Source organism: Myotis nattereri (genome assembly GCF_964212035.1).
Source record: "Myotis nattereri genome assembly, chromosome: 16".
Taxonomy (NCBI): Eukaryota; Metazoa; Chordata; class Mammalia; order Chiroptera; family Vespertilionidae; genus Myotis; species Myotis nattereri.
Genome location: NC_138091.1, coordinates 2,693,530 through 2,714,737, shown reverse-complemented (window position 1 = coordinate 2,714,737; position 21,208 = coordinate 2,693,530). Strand labels below are relative to the sequence as shown.

At 49.8% G+C, this 21,208-nt stretch overlaps 1 protein-coding gene across 2 annotated transcripts in view; it reads right to left on the bottom strand.

The window, feature by feature from the left end:
* Window positions 1-21,208, bottom strand: part of MPRIP (myosin phosphatase Rho interacting protein) — a 187,233-nt gene that overhangs the window by 129,090 nt on the left and 36,935 nt on the right. For both annotated transcript variants that reach the window (XM_081110750.1, XM_081110751.1), the window contains exons 2-3: window positions 16,760-16,837; window positions 14,895-14,960 (exon numbers count right to left, since the gene is read on the bottom strand). In XM_081110750.1, the coding sequence (XP_080966876.1) occupies window positions 14,895-14,960; window positions 16,760-16,837 (144 nt within the window). The remainder of the gene's footprint in view (window positions 1-14,894; window positions 14,961-16,759; window positions 16,838-21,208) is intronic.

Below are 21,208 nucleotides of genomic sequence, written 5' to 3'. Positions count from 1 at the left end.
CCTCCAAGCCTTCAAGCCCATGGCCTGATGCCAGAAGCCAGCTCTGTGGGGAAAACCTCCTTGGGCAGTTGTGCTCGCCCCACAAGGCCATTTTACAGATGGAATGGAGCCCAGTGAGAGCAGCCAGCACTATGACTGGTGCATCATTTCTTTTTACCTCTACATTTATCAAATAGGCAAGCTGGTTCCAAGCCATGTACATGGTTCCCTGGAGGACGGGAACCTAGGTTTCTGCCCCTGCTGCAGCCACCAAAGCCTTGGACAGACTGCCTGATGTCACAACTAAGCATCTCATCCACTGCTTTCCTGCTGGGACGTGGGCACCTCAAGGCACTGCGGGGCCACCTGATCCTCACTGGCTGGCAGGGGGACAGGCACAATCCCTCTCCATGGGTTCAGAGGAAGAAAAAAAATCCCTTATATCAGACTCTGACAAGCAGTCTGTCCACTGCTCTCCCATCCAGGAAGCCCAAAAGGAAGGTCCCTGAGGAGGGACGGAGCACAGGTGCAAGAGTGCTGGAACCCGGCCTCAGAATCGTGCCTCCAACGCCCTCTCCTCTGCTCGGGAAAGGGTGTGCCGGGGCTGGAGGGGTCACAGCTGGGACTGTACCGAGTCCTTTAAGAGTTCCTGTGCTTCTCCACCCACACTGTCCTACTCATCCACCTTCGTGCCCACCAGCTCGGTAGCAACACCACTCTCACCAGGGGACAGCAGACTCCTCAGGGGCAGCATGGGCCTCTTCCTCCCTCACTCCCTGTGGGCGTGTGAAATGAAGGCAGCTGTACTACCTGCTGCTCCTTTCACTTTGAGGGGCTTGTCTCAAGGACAAGCTGACTTGAGTCGCAGTGGCGTCAGCGCTCCGTGATGCCATCTCCAGGGTGCATGACGGGGGCCAACTTACTTCTCTATCACCCTGATCAGCACGAGGGTGGCCTCTCAGGCCCTTTCCCACACTGATACCCCATGACGGGCATACTCTGAAGACACAGACAGCTGTGGAAGGAGGGACATGTGGCACCTGGTGGGACGATGCCATCAGGGACATCTCTGGTGGCCCCAGCTTCTTCCCTTCCCTCTCCTATGTACTGCTTTTCCTGTTTCTGGTGCCTACATCTCCTGCCTGGCAGTGGCATCCAGGAGCACTGCTTAACCCTCCCAGGAAGGTCGCAGGCCCTTCCCACTGATCTCCCTGTCGATCTAAGGCAATGCCACTCTGCCCTTCAGACCTAGCCCAGCTCATGTCTCCCATGGAAACTTCTAGCAGAATCTGCTCACCCTAGTGCACTCTGCACAGCTCCCTCTGATCATACCTCTATGTCAGCTGAAAATGGCCCCAAAGATCCCCACTCCCCAGCCCTGGAACCCGTGAGTGTGACCTTCGCTGGCAAAGGGAGTGGCAGATGTGACTAAGGTGAGGACCTGGAGATGGGAGGTTAGCCTGGCTGAGCCGGGGAGGCCCTACACGGAACACACGTGTCCTCACGGGAGAGTCGGCACAGAAGGGAAGGAGAGGCACGAGGGAGGCGAGAGGCTGCAGTGATGCTAAGAAGGGGCCATGAGTGGAGGGTGCAGGCAGCCGGACTCCAGCTGTAGGCGAGGACACAGATGCTCCCGGAGCCTCCCGAGGAACCGGCCCTGCCCCTGCGGCACTGGACTCAGCCCCACCCGGGAGACTGGTTCTGCCCTCCTTCCTCCAGGCCAGCGGTCGCCAACCGGTGGTCCGCGGACTACTGGTGGCCCGTGAGGTCCGAGAGGTTGGCGACTGCGCTCAGACTGTCCGAGAACAGTGGTGCTGCTCCAGCCTCTGGGGCGGAAGGCTGCCGTGACAGCCACAGGGGCGTGGACACCCACACTGTGTGTTACCAGCACCCTGCTCCCCCAAACGAAGACACCCTGAAGTTTGCCTCGGACACACTGGAGGCACTCCACAGGCGTTTGTGAGTGAATGAATCATCAATGTGCACGTGAACGTGGGCAGGGTCAGCACTCCGGATAGGTCGTGAGACACCCTCTTCCTGAGTCTCCCCGACTTGCTCACCCGTTTCTGAGATTCCACTAGTGGAACCCTTTCCTGGGCTTGGAGAGCTTTCCCACCATAAAGAACACCTCTTTCCCACCCGCTAGGGAAAGGATTCTTGTGAAAACTGGTTTCTGGAGTGGAAGGAGGGCAAGAGAGATTAAGACACGAACACATTAAACTGACTATTCACCATTAATACCATAAGTGGATCGGCTTATCACACTTGGCCCGTTTAGAAGATCTAAAGCAAAAGCCGTGGACAGGGAGGGGGAGCTCAGTGCACCAAGGGGGTCCTGAGGAGGCGGTGGAGTGCAAGGGCTGAGAAGCAAGGTGCAGGGACTCGGCTCCTGGAAGACTGCAGCCTGGCTTCGTGTTGCCAAGACGTGTGTGTGTGAGAATGCGAGCACGTTATGCACACACATGAACACACCAGGTACTAGTTACTTGGCTTTGTTTTTCAGCCCAAATATTTTCCATTGCTAACTTCCATAAAATGACTTTTTCAACAGTTCCTTCCCTGCTGCTACTTAATTTGTTTTCTAACCAATTATTCCAAGCTGCTCACTTTCTAAAAGTCACTTCTCTCTCTGAGGGGAGGGAGCCGCCCAGCCCATTCTCACAAACACTCGCCCTGCAGCCAGAGGGGTCCACTCACAGCTCTGCAGAGCGCCACAGAAACTCCGCCACCAGCCCAATGGGACTGCTGCGCCAACCACCCCTCACCGCCTTCCATCCCTGAAAGAGCTGCACACACTCGAAGCGCTAGACAGACGGCGCCCAAGTGGAAAACAACACGTAAACCATCGTCAGCCTTCCCTGTTAACTAATTGTGGGCAACCACACGCCTCCCCGCTCAGTAGCTGCAGGTGCCCTGGGGAAGACAGCGAGGAGAGAAGAACAGGATCTCATCATGGCTCAGGGCGCTGAACAGAAGCAAGCAGGTAATTACTACTTTGCTCTCCTTGACTCACCACTTATGTAACTGGGAAGAAAGGCAAGCACATGGTCCCAGTGAGACAGAAAGCATTCACCAAGTCGCCAAGTCCTCACAGTGTGGTCTATAAGTCAAAGAAGGTGGGTTCTCGGTGGGGGGTGGGGGAGGGGGGGAAGCTCCATAAAACATTTACAACAGACTCAATCACCAGAGGCAAGGACAACGGCAGACCAACTGACCACCCTCCCAGCCAACGTGCCCAGAGCTTCTTCCCCACGGGACGTTATCCGCCGTCCTGTCTAGGCAGGCCAATGGCAGGCCCTGCTCCCGGTGCTCACTGTCCTGTGCGGGAGGCCCACATGGAAAAGAGAATCCTGGCGACAGGGACAGAGGAAGGAAACCATGTCTGACCTATGCCTTCTCTTGGTTCTTGACAATGACTGAGGGTTTCTGCAGAGCCTTCCTACCACACCTGACAGGTGCTTACTTGCCCCTTTCACCTGACCCTCTTTAGCCGCTCATTCCTGTAAGTTCTCTAATTCTTTCCTCTCCAAGCTCAGGCTCTCCATGTAAAAGAGCCCACCACTCTAAGTACAAATGCTTGCCCCGCCCCAGACCAGGCCCCATCTGTAAAACAGTGAGCCCTTCTGTTCCCACCCACTCCCCAGATCGGAACCAGGGAACCCAGCTATCACCCCACACTTACCAGTTGAGCCCCATTTGCCAGTCTGTGACCCCCACAGCTGCCAGTCTGTGTCTTCCCACCAATAAAACAAAGATCTAGACCGAGGTCATCTCTAGAAACCCCTCTTACTCTAACCTCCAGAAGTCTGCTCTGTTCTTCCTCCAAACAGCCCCATGATTCGCCCCTGATGGCTTCCATGACCCAGCTGTTCCATGTGTGGAGCATGTCACCAGGGCCAGCATGCAGTTGTAAATGACAAGAGAAATCTACCAGAGGCAGAATGGTGCACTTTCACACGGCTTAACAGGCCTGTGTCTCCAAGCTCCTCCCCAACTTAAGTTAAAAGTAGGGAAGGGGAGAAACTTAAAGTTCAGCTCCCAGTTTCTAGAGAACAACATCTGCACTGAAAATTCTAGAGATGCCTGGCTGGCATGGCTCAGTGGTTGAGCGTCGACCTATGAACCAGGAGGTCGTGTTCAATTCCCGGTCAGAGCACATGCCCAGGTTGCCGGCTTGATCCACAGTGAGGGGCGTGCAGGAGGTAACCAATCAGTGATTCTCTCTCATCATTGATGTTTCAATCTTTTTCTCCCTTCCTCTCTGAAATAAATAAAAATATAAAATAAAAATTCCAGAGAAACACACAGACAATGCCCCTGCATCAGCAATGGGTGAAGTTTCATCCATCGTCGTGAATAAAATTTAAGGCAAAAAGACAGGTAGCACTTGTAAGCTTCACCGCTGACCCCTGGCCTTTTGACAACAGGACTTCACTGCCAGTGGGGAAGTTTCCCATCCCACCTGGGTTCATCTGTGTCATACCTTGCTCGCTCACGTTAACGTTTCAAAGTAACTAAAAGTTGGCCTAAAGATGCTCTAAGGCGAAGTGGCCTGCAGGAAGCCACTGAGCACAGGGCTCCAGTCACCTCCTGCCTGCCACTGGGAGATGACACCAGCACCACAGGACTGCACAGCACCTCGCCCTCCAACTGTGAAGCCTGGCACGCGGAGCAGACTTACAGATCACATGTTATCTTGAACATAAAGACTCACAAAGCGATTAATCACAACATCCCTGCCAAAGAGGTGAGAACTACTTTTACGTGTCACGATTAAGGAAGATGGGACAAGGGCCTCAGAACTAAGGCCCCAGGTCCAGAAAACTAAAGTGGGGAGGGGTAAAGGGGTAAACTTCTCAGCACACCCTGGCCGGCCGGTCCACAGCTCCTGAGCACGCCCAGGTTTTGTCGACCTTGACAGCCAGCACGCTGGGCCCTGGCCCCCTGAATTGCCAGTGGCCCCCAGCCTATCTCCCAGCTGCTCTCCACTTTTCCTCACAAACATCAGACCCTGCACTGGCCTCAAAGTTTACCTAGAAGGATTTTTTTCACACATCAGCTCACACTGGCAAGCATTTACTACTCTTAAAAGGTTCAAAAACAAGTTAATTATTTTGGGAAAGTGAGTTAGCGGAATGATCAACAAGAAGAGGCACCTCGCCTGTGCAGGCACATGGGTGACTCGGCTGCAGGAGGACACCCTTCAGCCAGGGCACACCCTCACTGCGGCTGGCACAGAGGCTGCAAACATTCCACAGCTTCAACTCCAGCAGCACCAGGTTGTATCCGTTTAAAAATGTTTATCAAGGTTCTGTGCAGAGCCCACTGGACAGTCCCCAGCCTGCGTGTGACAGCACCCAGAGCCCTCGGGGAGCGTGGGCAACGCGGGGCCTGGGGGGCTGTCCCTCTTCACCAGTCAGTCCCCAGCCTGCCCGCGGGCTAGGTAAGGATGAGAACACTTCCAAGTTCAAAGTTAATTTTAAAACTGCCCTTTACCACAGCAAGCAAAGGGCTGCAGAAGAGCAGCTGATGAGCAGGGAAGCTCAGTGCAGGCTCAGTGACGCTGCACGGCTCCTATGGAGGGAGACCAGGCAGAGAGGAGGACCTTGCTCACGGCCACTCAGCCAGAAACAGAGGAACTGGATTAAAACCCACCTTTCTGCCCTGGCCAGGTGGCTCAGTCAGTTGGAGTGTCATCCCATGCACCAAAATTTTGCAAGATTAATCCCCAGTTGGGGCACATAGGGGATGCAACCTATGCAAACATCTCTCTCACATCGATGTTTCTCTCTCCCCCTTCCTCTCCCTCTAAAATCAATAAACATATCCTTAGGTGAGAATTAAAAACAAAAACACAAAAAACACCCACATTTCCTGGACTCCTGAACCGACACTCTTCCTACACTCCCTGAGCTGTCAGCACCTAATCCAACAGGCCTGCCTCCATCCCTTGGAGGCCGAAACCATGTGGAAAAGGCATGAAGACCAAAGCAAGGGCCAACACATGACAGATTTTAAAGCAAACCTAAAAAACATGAGTCTAACCCAGGGGTGGGCAAACTTTTTGACTCGAGGGCCACAATGGGTTCTTAAACTGGACCGGAGGGCCGGAACAAAAGCATGGATGGAGTGTTTGTGTGAACTAATATAAATTCAAAGTAAACATCATTCCATAAAAGGGTACGGTCTTTTTTTTCAATAGTTGTATTCATTTCAAACGGGCCGGATCCGGCCCGCGGGCCGCAGTTTGCCCACGGCTGGTCTAACCTGTAACAGATCTCTGATCCCCATCTCGACCGCATCCTTTGAGCACAAAGAGGCCCGCGTCCGAGGAAGCTTCTCTGCCTCACACACAGGCACAGGGCTACTTGGTCTTCCTCTGATTCCACACCTCCGAGTCCATGTTCAACACCCAGCCTGCAGGCCTGAAGTCGGCGCAGCTCCGCGCACTTGAAGACACAGAGAGATTCTGTAACTGCCAGTCTGTGCCTCCCGATAAACCGAGGGGGGCGAGATGCTGAGAGCCCGCCTGCCCTCAGCAGTGCCACTGCGCCCCTCTGCTCCTGAACCCGGACACAGCAAAGAGCAGGGCCCTGAGAGAAGACACATCCTTCTCCTGGAAGCGCTCAAACCCACGCTCTGTCACTCGGGAGTTTAACGGCCACCACCTCGCTGGGCCCCGGTGTTCTTCGCTTACAGTCTACAAAGGGCGTCCCATACGTGACCTCCCCCCCCCCCCCGCCCTAGACAGTCCCCCGGCCTCCCCACCCCCAGTGTCTGTGTCCACTGGCTATGCTCATAGGCATGCGTACAAGTCCTGAGGTTGATCTCTTACCCCCTCCCTCCTGCCCCCCAGCCCTCCGCGGCCTTCCCGCTGCAGTTTGACAATCTGTTTGAGGCAGCTCTGCCTCTGTATCTATTATTGTTCAAAAGTTTATGATGGTCTCTATTATCCATGAATGAGTGAGATCATGTGATATTTTTCCTTCATTGACTGGCTTATTTCACTTAGCATAATGCTCTCCAGTTCCATCCATGCCGTTGCAAATGGTAAGAGTTCCTTCCTTTTTAGAGCAGCGTAGTATTCCATCATGTAGATGTACCACAGTTTTCTAATCCATTCATCTACTGATGGGCACTTAGGCTGTTTCCAGATCTTAGCCATGGTGAATTGTGCTGCTATGAACATAGGGGTGCATATATCCTTTCTGATTGGTGTTTCTGGTTTCTTGGGATATATTCCTAGAAGTGGGATCACGGGGTCAAATGGGAGTTCCATTTTTAGTTTTTTGAGAAAACTCCATACTGTCTTCCATAGTGGCTGCACCAGTCTGCATTCCCATCAGCAGTGCACGAGTGTTCCTTTTTCTCCACATCCTCTCCAGCACTTGTCGTTTGATGATTTGTTGATGATAGCCAGTCTGACAGGTGTGAGATGGTACCTCATTGTTGTTTTGATTTGCATCTCTCGGATGATTAGTGACTTTGAGCATGTTTTCATATGTCTCTTGGCTTTCTGAATGTCCTCTTTTGAAAGGTGTCTATTTAGGTCCTTTGCCCATTTTTTGATTGGATTGTTTATCTTCCTTTTGTTAAGTTGTATGAGTTCCCTATAAATTTTGGAGATTAGGCCCTTATCAGTGATAACATTGGCAAATATGTTCTCGCATGCAGTGGACTTTCTTGTTGTTTTGTTGATGGTTTCTTTTGCTGTGCAGAAGCTTTTTATTTTGATGTAGTCCCATTTGTTCATTTTCTCTTTAGTTTCAAGTGCCCTAGAGCTGTATCAGTGAAGAAATTGCTTCGGCATATGTCTGAGATTTTGTTGCCTTTGGATTCTTCTAGAATTTTTATGGTTTCCCGTCGTACATTTAAGTCCTTTATCCATTTTGAGTTTATTTTTGTGTATGGTGTAAGTTGGTGGTCTAGTTTCATTTTCTTCCATATAGCTGTCCAATTTTCCCAACACCATTTATTGAAGAGACTATCTTGGCTCCATTGTATGTTCTTGCCTCCTTTGTCAAATATTAATTGAGCATATTGGTTCAGGCCGATTTCTGGGCTCTCTATTCTATTCCATTGATCTATATGCCTGTTCTTGTGCCAGTACCAGGCAGTTTTGAGAACAGTGGCTTTGTAATACATCTTGATATCTGGTATTGAGATCCCACCTACTTTGTTCTTTCTCAGGATTGCTGCAGCTATTCAGGGTCTTTTTTTATTCCAGACGAATTTTTGGAGAGTTCGTTCTAGATCTGTGAAGTATGCCATTGGTATTTTAATGGGAAGTGCGTTGAATTTATAGATTGCTTTGAGTAGTATGGACATTTTAATGATGTTGATTCTACCAATCCATGAACACGGTATGTTCTTCCATCTGTTTATGTCTTCCTCTATCTCTTTTTTCAACGTCCTGTAGTTTTCTGAGTAGAGGTCTTTTACCTCTTTAGTTAAGTTTATTCCTAGGTAGCTTAATTTTTTTGGTGCGATGGTAAATGGGATTGTTTTTATAATCTCTCTTTCTGAAAGTTCACTATTGCTGTATAGAAATGCCTCAGATTTCTTGGGGTTAATTTTGTATCCTGCTAACATTGCCAAATTCATGTATTAAGTCTAGTAGTTTTTTGACAGAGTCTCTAGGGTTTTATATGTATAATATCATGTCGTCTGCAAATAAGGACAGTTTTACTTCCTCTTTTCCAATTTGGATGCCTTTTATTTCTTCTTCTTGCCGAATTGCAATAGCTAACACTTCCAGTACCATGTTGAACAGGAGTGGTGAGAGTGGGCATCCCTGTCTTGTTCCTGTTCTTAGGGGAAATGGTGTTAGTTTTTGTCCATTGAGTATGATGTTGGCTGTGGGCCTGTCATATATGGCTTTTATTATGCTGAGGTATGATCCTTCTACTCCCACCTTGCTGAGAGTTTTTATCAAAAATGGGTGTTGGATTTTGTCAAATGCTTTTTCTGCATCAATTGATATGACCATGTGGTTTTTCTTTCAGTTTGTTTCTGTGGTGTATCACGCTTATTGATCTGTGGATACTGTACCGTCCTTGCATCCCTGGGATGAATCCTACTGGGTCGTGGTGTGTGATCCTTCTGATGTAGGGCCTCGGCTTTCATCTGTGAAATGGCGTACCATCCATCCATGTTGCTGTGAGAACCACAGTAAAGACTCTTCCTGAAGAGCCAGCACAGAGCACTGGCCGCTCCTCCTCAATCTCCATGACAAGCGGGAAGAAGGCCAAGACCCTGCCTTTCCTCCCAGAAGACACCTCTGACTCCCAGGCCACACAATGCCTTGAATAACATGCATGTTATGGTTTTGTCTGGTAGTTAATCTTCACATGTTCCCGTGGGTCTCAACAGCCTGTGAGCTTCACCACAAGAGGGGCCTTCTTTGGCCATTGAGTCCTTCCCCTGCAGCGCTTTGCTATGGACACAAAAGCCCCCATGGTTACCAGTGAATCACATCCTCAGCCTGTCTAGGAAAGCTCCCAGTGAGGGGAAACAACGCCAGAGCTTAAAGCAGGGGTTCTCAAATATTAGCACTTCCTAAAAGTCACGGGAGGTGGTTATTTAAACTGTGCATACCTGGGTCTTGCTCTCAGGAGATTCTCATGCAGGAGAATGTCTGCAAAATGGTGGATGAGGGATAGAGGGCTCAGCTGCAGAGGAGTAAGAGGACCTCAGGCAGGCCCTGAAAGCAGCAGGGCTGAGCTGGGAGACCCCCTGCCCACTCCCCTAGGCCTTGGCCATCGGTGTCCTACTCAGGGCTTTGACTCAACACCAGAAGTGGCCTAAATTTGTCAAGAGTAAAGTGGGCAAAGTTCCTGAGGTCAAAGCAGCCTCCAGGACTCTGTCCTTCAGGAAGCAAACTATAAAGGAGCCAGAAACCTAACCTGTGAGCACTTGGTGTCCTCTGAAGAGCATGCAGACCAAGGCCTGGCTTTACACACAGCACAGAATCCCAGAGTAACTTCTCTGGCTAGACCTTCGCATCCTATGGAATTGACAAACCCACAGCTGCCCCCAGGAAAAGCAGACCCCGAGAGCTAAGTGTTTCCCTCGTATGTCTAGGGACGTGAGCTGAGCTTAAGTCCTTGGCAGCATGGCACCTGCAAAGTCATGCAGCTCCGGTCTATCCAAACTCTGAAGGACTCTAGAGGAGAAAGAGGAGCCTCGCACAGCAAGAGGTGGCCCTCACTACCACACACCTGCCACAGAGGCCTGGGTAAAAGCTGGTCAGTTTCCATATGGGAGAGACCAGGGCCCATTTGTTTCAGCAGACAGGGTTCAGGAGCATTAGACCCATCGCTTTCATTTTTTTAAGGAAGAAGATTATGATACATGCTCCAACCTGGGTCAACCCAATCTGGCTAATTTCATACTAAGTGAAATTAGCCAGACACAGAAGAACAAATACTGTATGGTGCCACTTATATGAAGAACACAGAGAAAATATTCAGATTTAGAAAGTAGAATGCGACTGCCAGGGGCTGGGGGGAGGGGAACTGAGGAATTAGTATTTATCAGGAACAGTATTTCCGTTTTGCAAGATGAAAAGAATTCTGCAGATGCCTGATGGGGTGATGGTTGCACAACAATGTGAATGTGCTTAATGCCACAGAACTGTACTCTTAAAAATGGTTAAAATGGTAAATTTTGTTACAGATATTTTACCATAATTAAAAACAAACAAAGCTGAGACCATCTTTTTGCCTGCTTCCAGATGGAAAAGGAAGAGAACATGAAAGCAAGAGCCAGAGCTTCACTGCTCAGTGTGCTCTAACACCCAGCCTGCTTTCCTTCTGGACTTGGTCCTTCTCCAGAAAAGCCTTCTAAAATGACCTTTGAGTTCTGATGAGGCCAGCAACTTAGCCTTACACCAGGCCCCAAAAGCCAAAAAGAAGGGGCAGCCCGGCCAGTGTGGCCCAGTGGTTGAGTGTCGACCTATGAACCAGGAGATTACGGCTCAACTCCCAGTCAGGGCACATGCCTGGGTTGCAGGCTCAATTCCCAGTATGGGGCGTGCAGGAGGCAGCCAATCAATGATTCTCTCTCATCATTGATGTTTCTATCTCTCTCCCTCTCCCGTCCTCTCTGAAGTCAATAAAAATATATTTTTAAAAAAAGAAACGGCAGAATTTGGTACAATAATGGGCGGATTACAGGAGGAAAACAAAAGTGGAGGAGAGAGGCAGTAGTTTGGGGTTTCTAGATTCTTCATTGTGTCCGCTCCTGAAAAACCAGAGGCCCAGCGCGCCCTCCCCCGACACCCCCCCCCCCTTGTCTGTAAGGCTGCCCTGAGCCCACCTCGCCTCAGCTTGCATTTGGGAACTTTCTTTTCCTTTTGGGAAGATTGCCTCCTCCACACCGAATCACAGGGTACGTGGGTGCAGTCAGAAAAAACTTCCCAAATAAGAAAAAGTGATTCCCGAACGTTAGTCCCAACTCAAAGTGTAACTGAGAGGTCAGGGTTTGATTCCCGGTCAGGGCACATGTCCGAGTTGTGGGCTCGATCCCCAGTGTGGGCGTGCAGGAGGCAGCCAATCAATGATTCTCTCTCATCATTGATGTTTCTATATCTCCCTCTCCCTTCCTCTCTGAAATCAATAAAAAATAAAAATTAGGGCCCAACAATGAAGAAAAAAACACACACGTCACAATCTAGTTGGTAAGATAACATTTAAACAAATTAAAACAAATAGTAATATTGTATAAAAGTCAAGTGACAATTTGAAAGAGATTGTGACTAAGTGTTAAGGGAACAGCCCAGCCATAAAATGGTACAAAAGTTCATACATGCAGATTAACTATGGAGGTGTAGGGGGCCGGGGGTCTATGGAGCGAAGCTTGGCAGAAGTGGTAGCATCAATGGTGGCTACTGGCTGCTCAGAGCTGCTAGGCTTGGAGACCACACTGAGTGGGGCCACTGTCCAGGCAGGAGGGCCTGAGCATGCCACAGGGAGTGGTACCTATGCTCCCTGGGTAAAAGCCACACCTATGCAGTTCTGCTAGCCCTGTGGTCATCTGATGTGCAGGGACACTTCACAGAAACCCCTTCATACCAGAAACAGGCCCACCCCTATTCCTTGCCTGGCACTTACCATACCAGCCAGCAGGCTAACCCTGCCCCATCACCTCTCTCATTCCCAGAAAATCTGATGGCTGAGTCCTTCCGTACCTTTTAAGAACAAGGATGACAACAATTCATGTTTTCATTTTTAAAAATTTAAGTAAGTCATTGACAAGATCTCACAGTTTCTAAGCCTTGGCACTGCTGGCCTCTGGAACCAGACACTCTTTTTGTGGGGGGTGCTGTTCTGTGCATCAAAGCACATGGAGCAGCACCCTTGGCCTCTACCTACCAGGGCCAGTAGCAACCCCTTCTCTCCACACAGCTGTGAGATTCAAAGATGACTCCAGACAGGGGGCCCTCAGAGGCACTGTGGTCCCTGCTGAGAAGACCTCCAGCATGGCTAGAATCCATGCACACACATGCTGCCTGAAAAGCTCTGCTCCAGGCCTCAGGGCTCCTGCTGGCCAGGTGAGGCGGGGACTCCAAGCTTCAGGAAAACTGACCTCTGGGCTGGAGCTCTGAGATTCTGGATCACGCTCATCCGGGAAGTGGCCATGAAGAACAAGGCCTGATACAAACCGCGGGAAACAGGAGTCCGCCTAGAAGCCCCATGGCAATGGCCAATGATGCTGACCACGGGCCGCTGGCACCTGACTGCCCCTTCACTCAGCCTCTTTGTAAGTGCAACCCAGACACTTCCTTGCAACCTTGCCCATACATAAGGGAAAATCCTTACATGTGAAATGTAGCTTTAAAGGTATTTCAAAACAACTGCCACGGCTGTTTTTTCACTCATAGAAATAATGCCAGTTTCTTCCCTGGAGAGGCAGTGTATCTGTACCACCCACAGTTTGGGCAGATCAGCACTAACTGGCTCACAGGGTCTTAAGCTCCAAGGTCATCTGCCAGAAAGTGGCCCATGGCCCAAAACTCCCAACTCTGGGCATTCCCCCAATGCCCTCCCTGCAGTCCAAGTTTTTGCTGAGGCTTCTTTCTTTTCTCACGTCACTAGCACAGCTCCACTTCTGCCCAACCAGCATCCAGGTTGCTGGGAGACCAAACTGTACTGCAAGGTGTCAGTCCTCAGGGCTCAACAGCTCTTGGGATGCAGCATGTGCTCTGCGTTTGTGCCCACACAAAGGCGTCCCCGGTAGCCACCCTCTTGGTGCCTGTGCCTCTGAGCTGCAGGGAATGATGAATTGTGCTGGACTCCAGTGAGGCCCACAGGAAGAGCTCCTGACCAGAATCATCGATGTGCAAAGAAAGTCCAGGGAACTCATTGCCCAGCCCGGTCTGACTATAACCCAGTAACCTCCGAGGCTCTTCTCTAATTGCTAGTCTTCGCAGGGCTTCTGAACAGGTCACGGGCAGAGGGGAGGACACAGTAAACCTCCAGGCTCTTAGCAGCCCGGCTCCCGCTCCAGCGCCCCTGCAGGCACCACAGCCAAGTTGGGAGAACTCATGGGGAGCACTGGCTCTGCCTCCACACCTGCCTCCTTCCCTCAAAGGAAACGAGTGTCCAAGTGAAATCAGTTTCCCTGCTCCCTAGCGAGTCCCACCACCCCATTAGCACTCACCTCCAACCCAGTCACCTCAAATCACTCTGGATCACAGATGTTTCCGTGGTAAAAACCCTCCGTGGCCCATCCACAATGTACAAATATGCTCACAGAAAGAATGAGAAGGAAGAAAGTTCTTTTTAAGAAGGAACCAACGAGGTGATAGTCAATAAAGAACTAAGTGTCATACCTATTAATTCCACACTAGATATCATACCTATTCATTCACCCCAGAAACAAAGTAGAGAAAGCATCACAGTACAAAGATTGGGACCCACGTGTGGAAGTGAACCCAGTTATATTCACCTATTAGCTGTAATAACCACCCTAAAACCCAAGTGTCCACATAGTCTGAGGCCCTTGGGTAGACAGTCATTTCTGCTCACACCTCTAGACCCTGCTTTCACCCTTCCTGCAAAGGGATGGGGTTAATCTATTTTACATGGTGTGACCAGATTTTCTAGGATAATCCCTGTTTAAAAATGCTGTACAAATGAATACACTCACATTCACATACTCAAATGGAACCGGAAAAGATGCTCCAATTCTCCATCTCCAACCCTTTATAAAGCTTGGAATTCAGTCATACTTTAGTCAGGAGACCAATCTCCTTTAGAGAAAAAAATCAGTACACAAAATGGGTAGAAAAAGGAAAGCCAGAACATTCTACCTGGTTGGTTTTCGAGTTTGCCTCTAGACCAAGAGCAATAAACACTCATCCAGTCCAGGAAGCAGGAAGCAAGCCAGGGGGTGACAGGGCCAGAAGGACCTGCATGCCCTGGCTTAGTGACTAGAAGAACAATGACAACCAGGAAGCTTCTGCAGATCAGTTGGATGAGCAAGACCAATTACAGCCATGGAACTGAGGGGCAGTCTTGGGACTATAGCAGGTGAACACATGTGCCCAACTTCCACATGCCTGTACAGCACAGCCAGCCTCCCATCTGCCCTGCAGGTCCACAGCCTGCTCCACTTCTATGGCCAAGGAGTGCTATGGCCAAGTCCAACCCCTAGAAGCTGTGGATAGAAGTGACTTCCTCCCACACTACTTACTCTCACCCATGACCACTGAAGATGCCTCAAACCAAAGGGTCTAGGTTTTAAGGGTCAGCTCTACTGTTGCCACAAGTTCTTCAAAAATTCCAGGCTCCAAAACAGAAGCCCAAGTGAGAGCACACAGATGCTGTGCTCATAGATGATGAGCAAATGCAGCCACAATGAAGTGGCCTGGCGAAGCTGGAGACGAGGAATGGGCCAAGGAGGACACTCACCATCTCATCCAGGGCGTAGCGCAGGAGGCCATGCTCGTAGAGGATAAAGAACCGCCGCTGCCATTTCTGCAAAGGAACACGGAGTGGGTGTTTAGGAGGGTGCTGGCCCTGCCCTCCCCTTGCTGAGCCCCGGTATCTGACAAAGCTGTATTTAAAGAATGCTGCTTCCACAGCTGCCATTTCTGAGGCGGATGGCAGGAAAGGAGGGATCTCAGAGGGGAGAACAGTGACTTATTCTCCAGGACCGGGCCCGAGAAGCCCAAGCCACCCAGTATGCTTCCATACACGTTACTGAGAATTAACAAGATGTCTGATTCATTTTAATTGCAAGCTCCTCGGGAGCAGAAATGTCTTGATCACCTTTTTGCATTCTCTATGTACCCAGCACAGAGCTTATCACCTGGTATGTGTCAATATTTATTTTATGAATTATCTGACACGATATGGAATAACCTGAGAACACCAAGCTCTGATCCCCCACCTCTGAGAAAATATAGGAAAGTGCTATAAGAGGTTGTTCCAATGACCCACAGGGAATGGGAGACCGGGAAAGAGACAGCCAGCTCTAGTGCTAAGAAGTGAGCTAACAAAACCTGACGAGTGGGAACAACTGACACCGATGTCCAGGGAGCATGCGACTGGCAGGGTGCCCTCTCCTCTCCAACCAAAGGCCAGGCACTGGGACAAGGGTGGTCCAATGGCACTGACAGTGGAATAAAAAGGACCACAAGGGTATGTGCCTCCTTCATGAGGATCCATGAGCCGTTTTCAACATTTCTAAAAGCCCAACATAATTCATACTTTTACCGGCAATAAGGCCATAAGAACTAACTAAAACATCATGTCTCTTTGCTTTGGGCCAGAATTACATCATGTATATGACTGACTTCCCATTAGAAGCAGTTCTGTATGACCTCAATATAAATGGTTGCTGCAGACATTGAAGCATAGCTCTCCCGCCTGGTGGCAGGAACAGGACACTCACAGAGCCTTATAAAGAGGACCGTAGAGGACTGATCCACGTTGCGTGTCCAGGGAGAAACTCCTCCCGAGAAACATTTCCAAGGCACTATTTGTAGTCTCTAAAGACAAAGCCATTCTAGAAGGATTCCCAAAGGACCCAGACACAATACGAGGTCTATGGGGCCCACAAGCCCCGCCCTGGACTATAACATTCAGGCTGGGGCAGCAGAGGCCGAGACAGGCCAGAGGCTCTCTGAGTGAGCAGGCGGTAAGAGGGAGCAAAGTTGGAGAAATTTATAGGGTACAGGCAGCAGCACCGGGAAAAAGCATGTGGAAAAGGAAAGAGGGTATTTTAATTGAAGTTAAATCCAATGGGGATCCCTGACAGAGGAATAAAAACCTCTGGTCAGGGGCAAGGCTGGTCTGACCATCTCACTGCTCCAGCAGCCTGTGCACAGCAGGGACCAAGGGGCTGGGCCTCTTCCCTTTCCTAGTGCCTATGTGCTGAGTCCCTGGCAAGGGAGGAAGGGAGGAGAGGAAAGGAGGGAGCTGCAGGAGGCAGGGCCTTGGCACTGAAGGAACTGGGCGTCTACGTAGCGGACCTGCAAACATTGGCTGAACTGCCCTTCTGACTTTTCCTTTTCCATTGAACTATTTCTAGAATCAAAGCTGAGCTATGACGCAAGCAGCACCATGTGAGAGTTTCTCATTGTGAAGGGAGCACCAGATTTAACTACGTGTAATTGAGACGTTTCCTGTGGGTACTCCAAGTCTGCCAAATGGGGGTTCCCTGCAGACCCTACCGCCCCCTAACCTGCTGTCAATTCTGCATCTCCCTCTCCCATTCTGTCAGTATGCCCCACTCTGGTCCCTCCCACCCCAGGAGTTCATGATTCCCTTACCCGAGACCGATGTACTGGATTGTCAAAGTCAGTCCCATCTGGAGCCAAGAGCAGCCAGCCACCATAAATGGGTTTTGCCTAGAGGAGAAAAGGGCAGGTCATCAGTGGCCTTGGACCGGGGAAGGGGGTGGGGGGAGGGGGGTGGGAAGGGGAAGAGAGAGAGAGAGAGAGAGAGAGAGAGAGAGAGAGAGAGAAAACAAGTTTCACTTAGGAGAAACAGAAGTCACCTCTGCTTAGCACATTCCACATAGCTCATCCCCCAGCCACAGGCTGAATCTCCAAGAAAGATATTGGACACAGAGGCTCATAGGAAGTCTACAGCATCGGGTATGAAGAGTGGAGCACAACACCCAGCAGGAAGCTGAGAAAGTGCAGAGTTTAGGAACTCCTAAGAAACAGATGCGCTACCAAGATCAGGAAAAAATGGCATTTTCTTCAAAAGCCATGTGAGTGCCAATGTGTGCCAGCACTAGCTATAGCACATGAACAACAGAGTCAAAGCCCTCACTCTGATGGTCAAACCAGGGTCTGGGAGAAGAGACACTGCTTTAGTGATCACAGCTAGCACTGGCCAAAGAGTCATCGAATTAGTGGTTGTATGACCTTGGACTGAAAACCCTTTGAGTCTCAATTCCCCCATTTGAAAGGGAGGGGGATGGGTAATAATTATACCTAGACCCCATGAAACTTATGTGAGGATGGATGAGATAATGCAAAGGAGCATAAAATGGTGTAGCCACTGTGGAAAACAGGCTGCCAGTTCCTCAAAAGGTTAAACGTAGAATTCCATGGAACCCAGAATTCCATTCCTAAGTATACACATCCAAGAAAACTGAAAGCAGGTGCTTAAATAAAAACTTGGACATGAATATTAACAGCAGCACTACAAACAATGACTAAAAGGTAAAACCACTTTAATAACTATCAACAGATGAATGGATAAACGAACCTGGTATATCCATACAATAGAATATTATTCAGCAATAAAAAGGCATGAAGTGCTGACACACTACAACATGAAGACATTATGCTAAGTGTGAGAAGACAGACACAAAAGACCACAGACATATTGTATGATTCCATTCATATGAATAAGTAAATCCATAAAAACAGAAAGCAGGTTAGTGTTGCTAGGACATGGAGGAAACAAGAGATGGGAGTGAACACTAACACGTATGGGTTTCTTTTTGTGGTGATGAAAATGTTCTGGAATTAGATAGTGGAGACGATTGCATGAACTTGTGAACATGCTACAAATTACTGAATCGTACACTTTAATCTTATGGTGTGTGAATCCTATTTAAAAAAAAAAGAAAAAATCTGAGCCTGGCTGGGCGTGGCTCAGTAGTGGAGCATCAATCTATAAACCAGGAGGTCACGGTTCTATTCCTGGTCAGGGCACATGACTGGGTTGTGGGCTCGATCCCCGGTCGGGGGAAGGAGGCATTCAGGAAGCAGCCAAGCAATGATTCCCTCTCATTATTGATGTTACTATCTCTCTCTCCTTCTCCCTTCCTCTCTGAAAAACAAAATAAAAAATAAATAAATAAAACTGAGGAAAAAATACTGAGTACAGTGTTTGGCCTCCAAGTGCTTAATAAATGTTAGTTATTATTATATTTTTATATTCAAAGAGTCCCCCTCATCTGAGACCCTGGGAGTAGGAGTTCAACATGAACTAAAAGGTCCAGACAGATCCTCTGGCTCTGCCTCCCGTCTTAGCCACCACAGAGAGTGAGAAGGGGTTGGAAAAGGCATGCGCAGGCCTATCTGTCTACTACCCTTTGGAGGGCTTAACACAAAGTAAAACCCACCTCTACTTTACATATAAGGACTGATCTCTGGGTGAGCCTTTGGGGTCCTCCTAAGATGCTTTTTATTTAATACTCTCCAAACTGGGAGGCCCTGTCACACCACCTCATCTTAGAGCTGTGGAATCTGTGACTCAGAAAGGGAAGGTTACTTGCCAGAGGTCACACAGCATCTGGATGAGACAAGAACACTCTTTTTTCTTAGCTTCTGCAGGGTCCTCAAGGCCCCTAAGGGAAACACTGGCTTTTCCCCATGGACATAAACAGAGCAGGTACAAGGGTCTTTGGGCAAGGGGTATGGAGTGGGCTGAAGGAAGGAAGTTGAGAGGCTGGCTTTGATGAAACACTGAGTGGGTGCTGGCAGGGAACCAGGGTTAGGGACACATCTCAGGAGGGCCATGACCTGGGTGAGGAAATAAATCTGCCTGGGAGAGCAGAGCACACAGCCATCCCCTAGTAGGAGAGCACACTCAGCCTTTCCCCATCATTCAGGTGTGCAGTTGGCAGACCCAGGGCAGCCCGCACGAAGGATGGAGAGGTCAGCGTTAGGGTGGGTCTCCTGGGCCCGGTGAATCCCCACTTTGCTCTCAGCCTACAGTTCTCTGATCTATAACATCGGAAGCTTGGACCACAGTCATAGCTCCCATTTCTGCCTAGCTTTAATTGTATACCACCCTCCTAGTCTCTGGGTGCAGGGCTCTGAGGTACCTTCCCACTATCTGCTATATTTACTGGACCTGTCCCTGAAAGGGACAGCGGGAGACCTGAAGGACTGGCACAATTCCCTCCAAACCCAGCCACTGTTTCATCCCGGCCCACCATCAGTGTCATTATTCACTCAACAAATGTCTACTCAGGCCTACTGTGTGCACAGCCCCATGTGCTGTACACCGGGGAGCCTGCCAGCATCCACTTGCTTGGCTATGACTTCCTTCTACAGAGCACCCCAAAGGGTATCTTTCCAGGTGTGCAGGTTGTCCTGAAAGATGGGAAGGCTGGGCCAATGGAGGACCAGGGCAGGAAACACCTGCTCCGGGAAGAGGAACAGGATGGGAGGCAGGTAACCTTCCATCAAGAACATGTACCAAGGCAAATCCACAGTGACAGGAGGTGGATTAGTGGGTGCCTAGGGCTGGGGGATAGAAGTTGGGGGGTGACAGCAAAAAGGTACAGGGCTTCTTTTTGGGATGATGAATATGTTCTAAAATCAATTGTGGTGATGGGTACACACCTCTGGAAATATACTGAAAATCATCAAATTGTACATTTTAAATGGGTCACTTACACAGTACATGAATGTTATCCCAATAAAACTGTTAAACAAAGTACTCTACCAAGGCCTGTGTCAGGCGATGGGAAAGCGGAGATAAATAAGAAACTGCTCCTATTTTTGTGGGTTCACAGTCCAAAAGAATTGTAAGTTCATGAATCTGTCTCTTGCACCTGAGAAGGCCATATCTGGGAAAGCTTTCAAGTGACCCTGCCCCCCTCCGCAACCCCGCCAGATTTGGGAAACTTAATTCAAAGAGACCCAGGACAAAGTTTCAAAAGGCAGTAACAACCCAGTCCATTGGTTTGTAGGAAGGGAGGTGGAATGATCTAGAGGCCAGAGGGGAGCAACAGGCAGCAGGCACTGGCCTGAGAGAGAAGAGGTGGAGCAAGAAGCACCTAAGGGTTGACTTGGTACCCACAGCTGAATGACAACAAGAACCACCAGGCGTCCGCTGGGCGACAGCAAGGGAGCAGATGGAGCAGATCTGACTGTGAAGGAGGTAAGCCCCCCTGCCACCCCCTCCCACAAACAGGAGGATGGCCTGGGACAGGAGGACTCTGTGGGCACAGGCACGCGGCAGGAATGACTGCACGTGTGGGGAAATAGGGGAGCCAACCTAGTAGTGCAGAGCAGCTTCTACTGAGAACACCAGATTCTGCAACCCAGTCACAGCCAGAAGAGCCAGACACCAGGACTCCCCTCTCAGAGCACCCATCATCCCGACCCGGCCACCTGGCTCAGCAAGTGCTTCTCCCTCTACCTCTCAGAGCACCTAATGCCAACAGCAGAGCCCACTGTGAAGGCCTAGGGCAGTGATGGCGAACCTTTTGAGCTCGGCGTGTCAGCATTTTGAAAAACCCTAACTTAACTCTGGTGCCGTGTCCCATATAGAAATGTTTTGATATTTGCAACCATAGTAAAACAAAGACTTATATTTTTGATATTTATTTTATATATTTAAATGCCATGTAACAAAGAAAAATCAACCAAAAAAAATGAGTTTGCATGTCAGAGGTTCGCCATCACTGACCTAGGAGTACCCAGCAGAGCCCGCCAGGTCGGTAGGCCTAGGAGTACCCAGCAGAGCCTGTCCCCGCGGACTGGAGGCTCCCAGCAGTTCTGTGAGGCAGCAGTCACCCCTCTCAATCCTCACCTTCTTTCCTGGGCGAGGCCTCTGGCAGATGGAAGGCATTTCCTTCCTGAAAACCCGTAACAACTTGAAATGCAGACCCCCCAAGGAAGCCAGCCCGGGGGACATGCTCTATCACTCATGCAGCTAGTGCTGTTCTCTGGCTGGGTGGCTGGTTTTTTGGTTGTTTGTGTTTTTGGGGGGTGGGGAGCGTGCAGGAGAAGCAGGCATCTGTT